Genomic DNA, 12,182 nt, shown 5'->3' on the forward strand with positions numbered 1-12,182 from the left:
TGTCGATCTAAATATGACCCGACGATCTATATATATATGCACATATGATACCACATGAGGATTTACTTAATGGGCGTGCTCGAATTTTAACACGAATTCGATACGCATTGGCCCGATTATACAAGCGCATATATGGCGACAATCAATCGTCTATAAACACTATAGTATACTATATATTACATACATTTTTCGAGAGCAAAAGATACCCAACTCACATCCAATCCCGCTAGGACAGAGGCCACAGCAATGAGCCTCCTAGGCATTGCCGGGTGCATCAGTACCAGAGAAGTGGAAAAAAGAAAATAAAACAAGGAAATAGGCAAAAGAACATAAGTAGATGACACAGATGTCATAAGCGATACACAATCCTAAGTACTATAAGGTCTCATTCAACACACCTATGTACTAATACAACAACAACAAGAACACAAAACAATCTATTAACAAAATATATTCAACAAGTTGTTAAGTGCGAAAATCTTTACTTCAGTATAAACTTAAGTTATATGGCAGACAAAAAATCTTAAAAAAAAAAAAATTGAAAAAAAAAAATAAAACAAAAGGAATATAAAAACAAAAACTTGTTTAACCCGGTCAGAAATATTAACAAAAAAATAAAATTGAGAACTGTTTTTATATAACAATGATGATGATGATGACTTTTATGGAATAAAGCGAATAGCGAGTCGTCCTAAAAAAGATAAATAAAATTGAGTTTTATTTGCATGTGGGTGGGAAAATATAATTTATTTATTTTTATAATTAATAATTATTATAATAAAGAGCAATTTCACACAAAAATCAGTCTATATTTATAAAATGGCTAGATTTAGCGGTAATAATATGGGTATGCACTGCACTGTTAAGCAAGCGAACTGTATAAGACTGAAAGAAATGCAGCACTCTTTCACGTGCATATAAGACCAGCTACACCAAGGTAACTCGTCGAAGCTCGATAGGTATTTAGTATAAGGCTTGTATAAGAGCAGCAATGACTGATTGTCAGTTAGCAGTTGTGTTTGAATTATAAGTGAACACGATATTAAGTAGTATAAGAGTAAATTAAATAGGACTAATATTGTTCTTATACATACATACATATGTATACGATGCCGATGCAATTGGTTCGCTATGATTCTGGTATAACTACTGTATGAGAACAGCATATGTTAAGAGTATTATAACAAAATCTATACTAAACTATGTGAAAGAAATACACAAATAATGGAAATATAAGAGTCAAATGCACACAACAATCTCCTAGCTGCACGAAGGTAAATACGTTTCGTCTTATACTTGCATAATATTTTCATTCAATTCGTTTGGTTCGCCTCGCTTTCGTCAAGTATAAGACTTGTATAAGAGCAGCAACAGCTGATTGCAGCCGGTTCGTAGTTGAGCTGAGCAGAGGAAAACAAAGTCTCAAACGAAAGTCAAGCTCAAAGCGAAACGCGTAAACAAACTCAAAAGTCAAACTCAACACAGTTGGGCCGAAAACAAAAAATGGTTTAAGCCAACAATCGTGTTGTTTTCGACCAGTTTTCTGTTGAATTGCGACGTGTGCGGTTTTTGCTTAGCCCCCTCAGTGCGCACGCATGCGCCGTGAGTTATGAAAGTGCCCAGCGCAACAGTAAAAACAACTATTTAGCGATTGCTTTTAGTCTCATAAAAGAAAAGTCCAGAAAACAGTCAAAAAGGTATTCCAGGAAAGCAGTCCAAGAACATGCCGCATGGCAGCCAACGAGTGGGCTCAATAACCCAGCTTTTATGCGTCATTTTGGCCCATGGAATTGCAACACAAAGCGGCGGTAAGTATATATGTATATGTACATATGTATGTATATACATATGACAAGGCATTGCAAGACATGCGGAACAGCCTTGTCCAATCACCTTCGATTCCCACACATTGTATGCAAATGCACTGCAAGAAAATTGACTGAGATTCCAGTGCAAGTTGCATGTAAGCGAAAATGAAAGTAACAAAAGTGATCTAATTGTGTGTGATTGACCAGACAATACCCTATACTTAGCCTGGTTAAATTTGAGTATTATGCTATGATGAATTTGCTGTGGTAAACTATTTTCTCTGAGCCTTAATGCCTTTGGAGTCTTAAGATGGTTTTCGTTATTGAAATTAGTTATATAGCATAACAATCACTAGAAACTGAATTAGAATTACAAATTAAGTCATCAAATCTTTGAGCTATGCACCACAAACGTTAACTGAAGGTCGATGTATATTAAATTTGAAGGTTATCGAAAGATGAAGTTATAATTTCTATATCCTTATAATAAACCAGACGAAGAGCTCTTAAAACTCTTGTAAGGCATTGGCATTTATCGTTAGACTAGCATGTTATATATTTGTATAATATCGATATTTATCGATTTTCATATGTAATTTGGTACGGGAATAAGGAAACAATATTTGTATGTATGTATGTAGCTCTCAGCAAGTCTACAGCTTTAGCAATGTATGATATATTATCTCACATAATTTCATAAGTTAACGAAACTCGAGTATACCCCATGTCCGCATTAATTGCAGGGTATATACATGCTCTGCAAAAACGCGTTTGATTAGCACAGGTTTTTTTTCTTGACTCATCCATATGAGTATTGTTTTGTTTTTCTGCTTCGTAACCAGCTGAGGCACAGCATCTAATTGCCTACATCTCGCAGCATGGACTGCACGGAGAGATCACGTTTCGGCAGAGCAGCCCCGAGCTGGTGGAGATCCAGGCCAGTCTGGAGGCGACGTTACAGTATCCCGAACAGGTTTGGAGCTGGGCCGTGCGACGCTTTCCCGTGGACTACACGAACATAGAGGCCGACGAGCGCTGTCAGCTGGAGCGTCTGGGCGCCCAGGTGCTCAGCTTCGATGAGGAACTGGATTATCTGGTGCTGCCGGGCAATGAGACGGCTCGATGGGAGCACAAGATGCAGCTGATCGGAGATCGGGGCATTTGGGGCAAGTCGCTGGTACTGACGGAAATCAATTCGAATGCACGAATTTGCGCCACGATAACCACGGTGCAGAACTCCATGGAGCACATGGCGGAGGCGCGCTTCAATACGCCCATTGCGGGCTCTGTGTACTTTCGCTGGCTGGCACCGACAGATGGCGCCAGCGGTGATACGCTGATCTACTCGGATCTGTATCATATACAGGCACAGCCGGAGGACAAGTATCCGTTCACGCAACATCACTGGAAGATCTTTGTGACAGACATCTTCAAGCACGATCACCATCGCAGCGAGGACAATTGCAATTTCCTGCAGCTGGTGTTCGATCCCCAAGGCCAGGGCCCGGGTCACGGCATTGGCGACTTGGATGCGCGTCTGGGTAGAATCAATGTGGCCAAGAACGCGTTGCGTCAGCCGCAGCGCAGCGTCTTTCGGGATGCACAGCTGGCGCTGCTGCCCTCAGATCTGACCATACCGCATCGCACGCTCTACCTGATGCTCTACGACAATCAGCATCCGGATAACTATCTGGCCTGCACCAAGATTCGGCACGTGCAAACGCTGACCTATAAGTGAGTTAGAGTCTTAGTTAAATTTGATTTGCTAACTGAATTTTGCGATTTGCTTGCCAGGAGCTTCATCAACTCTGGCGGTGTTAAGGGCGAGGTCACCTTTAGCCAGCGCTCCAAGTTTGATCCCACTTTCCTCAACTTCACTTTGTCCACTCCGCATGCTCCGCACGTGAGTCGCAAGTTTGCCGCCGATGTGGCCGCCTTTCGCATTCACAGTCTTCCGCCCGCGCCGCAAAGAATCGGGCAGCCGGACTATTGCGAGACGGCGGGCGAGCTATTCAATCCTCTGGAGGTGAACCTGGAGCATGCGCCGCCACCCGGCTATGGCACCCAGGAGCAATACGCCCTTGGCGATCTCAGCGGCAAGCTGCAGGGCCGCAACAAGCAGTACTTCCATCAGTACGTCCTGCCCGGCACTAGCTCCGAGCTGAGTGGCCTCTACTGGGATCTCTATCTGCCTCTGCAGGGTCGTCACAGCATCGCCCATCGCAGTCTAGTCATCTATACCTATAACCGCAACGATATTCATAACATAACCAAGACTATTTGGGGCTGCTCTCCGTTGAATCAATACCAGCGGAATGGCATCTACCAGCAGCCCATGTTTACGGCTCAGGTAAGACCGTCTCTCTCTTAGACTTCCTCCATCTATAATTCACATCATTCTATTTAGGTACTCTTCCGCTATCCTATAGTCGGTCGCGTCATATTACGTCAGGCCGCCGAGCAGCCCTGGCAGGATACGACAGTGCTATTTGAGTATCTGATACAGGCGGATGGCTCCTCGCAGAACAGCAGCTACGAGCATCGCTGGGCGATCCACAGCAATCCGCCGGGCAAGGACTTCTATGACTGGCAGCAGCGTTGCGTCTCAACTGGCGCTGTCTTCAATCCATTCAAGGTGGACTGGGGCAATCGCAGCGTTGACGACTTCTGCCATCCGCAGCGGCCCGCCATGTGCCGTATGGGCGCCTTGGACACACGTCTGGGTAGGCTGACAATAGCTGGAGGTAAACGCAGCGCGCGCCAGCTGAGCCGACGCATGTTCATCGATGGCAATCTGCCGCTGTCGGGCAGCCACAGCATACTGGGCAAATCCCTGGTCATCTACGACGACCATGGACCAAAGGCGCGAGGTGAGCGCCTAGCCTGCTCCAGTCTGATCGGACACTACCGTCGCAAGGTGGTGGCCAAGGATTGGTATGCCAATGGGGATGCGCTCACGGTTGCCGGCAAGCTGGAAATAACGCAGCAGTCCGAGTACGACATCAGCAACGTGGAGGTGCAGCTCAAAGGACTGCAGGACAACAGCGGCTATCACATACACATGGTAGGACATCAGCTGCATTAGCTTAGCCTCAAGTTTCTTAGCGTTTCGTTCCTTGCAGACACCCGTTGAGGCCAACCTGGCCTTCCCCTGCGAAGCTTCTACTCTGTACGGCCACTGGAATCCCTTCGGAGTCAATCCAAAGTCCTCGCCACCGCCCAAGCAGGGCACCAGCGATCAGTATGAGATGGGCGACTTGAGCGGCAAGTTTGGACGACTCAATGGACTCACTCAGTACGAGGATGCTTACAATGACACCTATCTCCCGCTGTTCGGCTACACCAGCATCATTGGCCGTTCCGTGGTCATACACAAGCAACAAAAGAACGCTCGCTGGGCTTGCAGCACCCTGGAACGCGGCTACAGTCCAAGTGAAGCGCGTGAGCTGCGCGCCATCGCCTCATTCCATCATCCCACCGGCTATGCCTATGGCTACGTCAAGATGACACAGCTCATTCACAACGATGGCAGTCAATCGGAGACCGTGATCGAGGTCAAGATGCGTCATCCGGGCAAAAACGATCGCAACACCACACGCAATCACAACTGGCAGATCTTTGTCAATCCGGTGGGCGTTGATGCGGCCGTCAAGCCAACCGCAACACGTTGCGTCGCTGGTGGCTATGTCTGGAATCCCTTCTACACACAGCTGGCCGATCCCTTGAATGTGGGTGAATGTGAATTTATAATAAAAATAATTAGAGATTAACTTATGCTTTGCCCTCAGCTCGATCTGTATGAGCAGGAGTGTGGACCGGACAATCCGCTGCGGTGCTATGTGGGCGATGTGGGTGCCCGCTTGGGTACGATAGGTAAGTAGCTTCAGATCTCCTATTGTTATAGTTATCATCTCCTATTCCATCTCTCATTAGATCTGGGTGGCGAGCGCGTGGTGCTGACCGATTCCAATTTCCCACTGGAAGCGCCCGTTGGTGCCATTGGCCGTTCGCTTGTGATCTTTGGACCGGATCATTCGCACGAGCGTTTCGCCTGCGCCAACATCGAACCGGATCACAATGTTATCAAGTACATAAATCTGCAAAAGCCGCCCCGTTTCGTTGTGTAAGTGCAATCATTCACTTAGCTAATGCATTGCTTGAGTGAAATATGCATCAATTGCAGCGCACAATTTCTGGAGGAGCTGCGTTCGGTGATGGGCATTCCGGAGTGGATGCTGGATGTGGATGCGCGACGCACAAAGGAGCTGCATGGCGGCGCCTGCATACAGATGATCATACACTTCAAGGGGCCTCTGGCACACCGCCTCGAGTTGGATATGTCGCGTCTGATAGCCGCCGGTCGACTCGATGCTCCGAGTCTCTACATACCGGGCTACGTCAATACCAAGCGCAAGGCGACCATCTCCTATCGCACCTGTGGTGTAAGGGATATCAATGAGAAGCGTTAGTATATATTGAGAATCGATTAAATATATGATAATTGATATACCTCTCTCTCTCTCTCTCTCTGTCTCATAGGTACCAAAACCTTTAAAGGCAGCTTCTCATCTAGTTTAGCACCAACCCAGCCAAAGTTTTATGTATTAGCTGTGACAGTCATCAGTTTAGTTCTCCAACTTTTGTAAATACTCTTTGTACTTTAAGCCTAAAGACAATAAAAATATGTTTTGTATACAAGAAATATAAGACTTTTTATGATATGAGTAGAGTATGAAACAGAGACGAAGGTTTAGCCTCCTGCTCTACGAGTACAATGCTTCATCATATCATTAAGCGCTAATGCATCTGACATATCCGTATTGCTTATATAGTATTCCTTTCTTTAGATATAAGTATCTAAGACCTTACTTCTAGTAGATACATTCCATGGTCATTCTTTTACGTTAAATACCTTAGCAAGAGATCTGAGATCTGAGAGATCCCTTAACAGAAAAGTCTTTGAATCAACAAGTAGCTGCCATTGTGAACCACCCTCTAGGACACAGCCAACCCCATTTAGACAGCAACCCCCAAAGAGTGAATTGAAAACATTTTCTGCGCCTGCGCCTCGCCCAAACCAGACTCATTGATTTTTTCGCTCAAGAGTTTTCTTAGTCAGTTTTGGGGGCAAAGTGTAGTCGAACGTGTTGTCAGCTTTGCAGGAGTTAAGATCAAATAATGCAGCTAATTGCAGTTGGGGTACTCATAAGTCTGGCGCTCGGCTGCAGTGCAGCCATAAGTGGACCGTATCTGTTTTGGGGTCACGACAAGGTATTCAATTTACAACCCCAAGCGTTAGTCGATGCCAGTAGCAGGGAGCAGCCTCTGACGCAACTGTTCAAAGATGTCAAGGCAATAATAATTTTCGTGCGTAATTCTACAAGCCGACTGGAGGGCACCAAGTATCCCAAGTTTGAAAATCTGGTGAAGAACAACGCGTGGACATATCTGCCGCAGCGCAACCTGCCCGTGGAGCCCTACAGCTACAACGCCAACATTGAGGTGTGTATCTATGCATAAGTTGTATGACATCTATGTAGAGCATGCCTCCTTTGCGCAGGTCATTAACCTAAGCGGACAGAGTGATGAGGACGACGCTGAGCTGCTGACGGGCTACAATGATGCTCTAACCATTTATGGCCATGGTGAGGTGTTAGGCATTTTAGCCAGTCGCGAGGAAGAGGCTCATTATCTGGCCAAGCGTGAAGCCAAGGACGAGGCGAAGGAGGAGGACGCCAATCGTGCCACGACCACACAGTCCACGCTCATTGAGACTGAAGTGACCCAGGTTTACATAGCAGAGGGCAACAAGGCTGTGCTAATCTTGACCGGGCCGCCCGAGCTGCGCCTGAGCAACGAGACACTGCTGCTGGAGGAGCACAACAAGCACATCACCTTCGATGATCAGCGCGCCAAGGGCTACGGTCGCCTGAGCATCACCTTCATGTACAACAGCGAGAAGTGCACGTTGCGCTTCAAGTTCTCGCTGCTGCGTGGCACCTGGCATATGCGCAACGTCGAGGTGGAGTACAGGGACTACAAGGCTGTGCTGCCGGCCATTGGCAATGAGTATACGCTGCCATCGGCGCCGCTTGGATTCTCCTTCCGCTGCTCCTCCGAGGAGCTGCTCTTCTCCAACAGAAACACCAACGAGACTCAGATGAACCTGGTGTTGTCCGACTACCAAGTGCAGCCCTGGCTTAACGGACGCAAAGAGTTCGGCGATGTCTATGACTGCGTTGGCTTCATCACATCACCAATTTTGGCTGGCCTGCTCGTGACCGCCTTCCTGCTGGGCATCCTCTCGTTGGGCATCACGGCGATGCTCAGCATTCACACGCCCAATCGATTCGAGAGCTCCCGCAACAAACAGTTAACATTCACCGTGCAGGAGTAAAGCTGCTATCCGCCTGCGAGCGTGAATCCCAAGCTGCTGCAACATGTTTGCTCTGATTACATTTTCGCCTGTTAATCCGCTGGCTTTGTTCACGTTGGCCATCGAATTGTTTCTCATACATCTACTCTTTGTGCTGATTGTGCTCTATATATATGTGCTCTGGTATTATTAGTGAAGAGCCATTCCAATTAGACACAAATATATCTATAATATGAATACTCAAGTTGAATTTGTTAAATTAAATGCAAATCCATAGCGAAAAGTAAATGTTCAGTTTGTGCATTTTGTTTATTTTCCAGGCATTTTAGTATTTTAGTCTGATAATTGATTAAAAAATGCCAAATGCATATATCGATATATCGATACGTTGCTGCTATTTCATTTTGGCGCCTATAATTAGAAACGTATTGCAATGTTTTCTGTTTTTATATATATTTGTACTTATATTTATATACATATGTACATGCTATTTAGATAGTTTATGAATTTTAATTTATAGCCAAAACCACTTGAATAATAAATAAATTAATAAAAAACATATTGTACGTCTAATTATAGTTTTCACTGTAGTCAAACATCTGCTTGGGTTCCTCCTGCACAATTTTCTTTCTAGAGTCACGAAAAAAACATTTTGATCTATGGAAATGATGATGACTGTGGCAATGTCCATGTTGACGGTCCCATACGTAAGCACTAAAGTAGGCCGGGTGCTGATGGTGGTGTTGGTAATGATGGTGGTGTCCATAATGATGATGTGACCACAAGGATGATGCAGGCGTCTCTCCATGGCAATGATGGCTCATCGGTCCAGGCTGTGCAGTGTTTTCCTTCGAACAGAACATGTTTGAACTCCTAATAGGATTTTTTCCCTCTGTGCTATAAGCGTTACAACGAATGAACTCGAACTGAGGGAGCAACAAATGAAAAACCTCTTAAATACGAAATTGCTGGCTGATAATATTTCACAGGTTCTGGTGTAATGCATGTACATTATATCAACCGTGTGATAAGCTCGTTTAGACACTTTGTATGTGTTAGAAATTAATTGTTTGTTTACTGCTTTACAGTAATATCTATAGTTCACTATTCACTATGGATAATTCAAATTTTTTTATTGGTTATTGAGTGCAAATTCCTACTTACTTTTCTTCCTTTTGTCTTCAATTGATTTTAAATTGGTACGCCCCATATTTATGTTTATAAACCAGTTTTATTTATTGATTTTATTTCCACATAACTCTCATCAATTTGTTTACCTGCCTTACCTTTATTTCACCTAATGCGCCGCCGAGTGAGAGATTGTGAAATTGGCAAATGTTTATTTGCTAATGTGAAAAAAGTGAAATGCATTGCAGCTAAAAGCTGAAATGAAGAAAACAAATAGCAAAAAAAGAGAAGAAAACAGGAGAATTTGAGATCTGGTTGCCTTAAAAGGATTGCGCTTAGCTGGAAATTCTGGTTGGCCGCTTTATCAGTTTTCCTTGAGTCTTCTTTTACTTTTCTCGATGTCTCGAGGCAACTTACTTTCATTGGCATTGGCATTGGCAACTGCAGTGCACGCAATTAAAGCGGCATAAATGTTTTTGTCCACTTTGCGCGACTCATCTGGCAGTCGGCAGCTGGTTGCAGATGCCCCAGCTGCGTGCGGCACATGCCCCAATCGGCATTGGGGCAGCTGCCCAATCTGCAGTGGCCCCGCTTTGATTTATGCATCATTAAGTCACGCCAATTGCTCGTTTGAGGCGCGATTTTGTTTGTACAAATCTTTATTCCTATACACTGTTCATTCAGTGTGATTCGGGTATATATGGGTCTATATACGAGATTTGCATTTGAATATAGGTCAGCATGAAACTTATTCAGATTTTAGACATATGTATGTACGTGTATGTATTGTATATTAAATTGAACTCTTCTAGGTCTGCATATATGTATGTACATATAGCAAAAAAAATTGAAAAAAGTATGTATACAAAATAATAATATTCAATTAATAAATATGAAACAATGTATTAACATATAATAATTCGATGTAAAATAATTTACATTATATAAAAGGTATTTTGTATACAATTTAAAATTTTTGAATTTTTTCATATTGTAAAAATTTTAAAATTACTTGTGCTTACCGTAAATTGATTTAAAATAAAGTGTCCGATATAAATAAATAAATAAATATGTTTAAGCTATCATTTTCCAGATATTCAACTTATTTAGAGCTTTTTTCCTTTTACATAAAATTTTTAATTTGCATATTTTAAGTTGAAAAGTGTTTTTTATACATTTTAAACATTTTTGGAGAAGAACATATTAGGCTTCTTATTATATAGTGATTTCTATTTTTCAAATATTTTATATATTCTAGAAAAATTTTAAAAGCACTACAGTTTAAGAGATCACAAAACTGTTTAGTGTTACCAAAATAAAATGAAATTAAGATGACGATAATTTCCACATACTACGAATAGAGTATGTTGCAGTCGTTGGTTTAGTGTTTGAACAGACTTTATTATTGAATGCGAGCCGGTGGCCGGTTTTCGTATTTAATTTCTACGACTGACATACGACACTAGCCGCTGGCTTTGGGCCACCCGATTTTATTTTCGTTTTATTTCACAAACCGACCATACGAGATTTTCCCAAAAAATTGCTGGCCCCCAGCTGCGTTCGCAATGCGTTTAAGAAACGAAAGAAGCAGAAAAACGAGGAAGACAATGTGATTGGTTTTCATGCAGCATCCGTTGGGGCGCTCGGGCTGCTGCCTGAAGTTACCAGCGAGAATGTTTTTGGGGCCGAGTCAAACTATGCCAAAGTGGGTCGACTTCGATTGCGTTCACTTTTCTCGCTTACTTTTACTGTCAACCGAACGTGCGGCCCAGTTGCCGTTGCCGTTGCCGTTGCGTCGGTTCAGTGACATAAACAACAACGTGTCGAGGCTTGCCATGCAAAAGCAAAAGTTGCACCTGATTCTGTAATAAGAATTGCCAATCGGTTCGCACTGGGGCGACAGGCGCACTAGCAAAATCTCACTCGGCAACTGGGCAAAAGTTTTGTGAAAGTTGTTGTTGCCTCCAAAGGAGACGCCACAGCAGCAGCAGCAGCAGTCGTCGCGCCACTGTAGCCACATATCAAACAGATGATGTGCCTGTCGAGCTGCGATTGGGAATAGGATAGCAATGGATTTTCTCCATCAATCGAAATGGCTTGAAATACCGCGAAATGGCCAGAAAGCGCGTGCATCTTGGCCATTTGTGTGCGCCGTTTGGCAAGTTCATTTTCACCTCTCTCTTTCGGCATTATCAGCTTATAGCTCATTATATAAGAACATATCATAAACGCTTTTAGTTATGAATCTACAGTAGATCAATCAATCATTAATCAAAATGCTTTCAGAAGCTTAGACAGCTGGCTAATTAACCAAATGAACTTTAACTTTATTTTGCATATAACAAAATGATGAAAATGGCCAAAATCACATAAGCTTCCTCAGTTATGAATGGATGTATGACATCAATCGCACAACAGTCAGCCATCCATGCTCAATACCCCATTCATTCTTACATTAAATAAGAATAATTCTACAGTAGCGATGGGCAATTGGCTTCAATCAAGCATCCATCAAACATCAATCAGCCATTAAACAAAAATCAGAAAACGAATGATTTTTCGCTTGTCAATTTAGTTGCCAGCACTCACAACATTTATTCACTATTTCTATAATCATCCGCATGTTATATAAGGATCTGATCTATATCAAGCATAGCCATGAGTTGATTATAATGCAGCATGAAATTGCATTATTACTATGCAGCATCCGACAATTTGAGCATTGTGTCTGCATCCCTATCAGATACTCTTATTGTTGTTGTTGTTGCTGTTGCTGCTACGGAAGCGCATCGTGAGATATGAGCCACAATTCACTCTAGATTACAATTAACAAGACACCTTAATCAATGCAAAGGGCATGCAACAAGCAA

The 12,182-nt window shown here is 43.4% G+C and overlaps 2 protein-coding genes across 3 annotated transcripts; both read left to right on the forward strand.

Annotated features, from left to right (window-relative positions):
* Nucleotides 1–1,402: 1,402 nt before the first annotated feature.
* LOC6572787 lies at nucleotides 1,403–6,525 on the forward strand. Its single transcript, XM_001998857.4, has 9 exons — nucleotides 1,403–1,808; nucleotides 2,651–3,542; nucleotides 3,603–4,158; nucleotides 4,216–4,872; nucleotides 4,931–5,536; nucleotides 5,597–5,681; nucleotides 5,742–5,931; nucleotides 5,992–6,272; nucleotides 6,348–6,525. Exons 1-9 carry the CDS (start codon nucleotides 1,724–1,726, stop codon nucleotides 6,452–6,454), a joined length of 3,459 nt encoding a protein of 1,152 aa, XP_001998893.1. The 5' UTR covers nucleotides 1,403–1,723; the 3' UTR covers nucleotides 6,455–6,525.
* Nucleotides 6,526–6,986: 461 nt separating this feature from the next.
* Nucleotides 6,987–8,428, forward strand: LOC6572786. Of its 2 annotated transcripts, XM_015166594.3 has the most exons (3): nucleotides 6,987–7,310; nucleotides 7,369–8,180; nucleotides 8,239–8,428. In XM_015166594.3, the coding sequence occupies exons 1-3, from the start codon at nucleotides 6,987–6,989 to the stop codon at nucleotides 8,375–8,377; spliced, it is 1,275 nt and encodes a 424-aa protein (XP_015022080.1). In that variant the 3' UTR covers nucleotides 8,378–8,428. The 2 variants fall into 2 exon arrangements, with proteins under 2 accessions (XP_015022080.1, XP_001998892.1); XM_001998856.4 differs by having other exon boundaries at nucleotides 7,369–8,428.
* The last annotated feature ends 3,754 nt before the right edge of the window (nucleotides 8,429–12,182 follow it).

This window comes from Drosophila mojavensis, unplaced genomic scaffold, assembly GCF_018153725.1.
Source record: "Drosophila mojavensis isolate 15081-1352.22 unplaced genomic scaffold, ASM1815372v1 contig_16, whole genome shotgun sequence".
NCBI lineage: Eukaryota > Metazoa > Arthropoda > Insecta > Diptera > Drosophilidae > Drosophila > Drosophila mojavensis.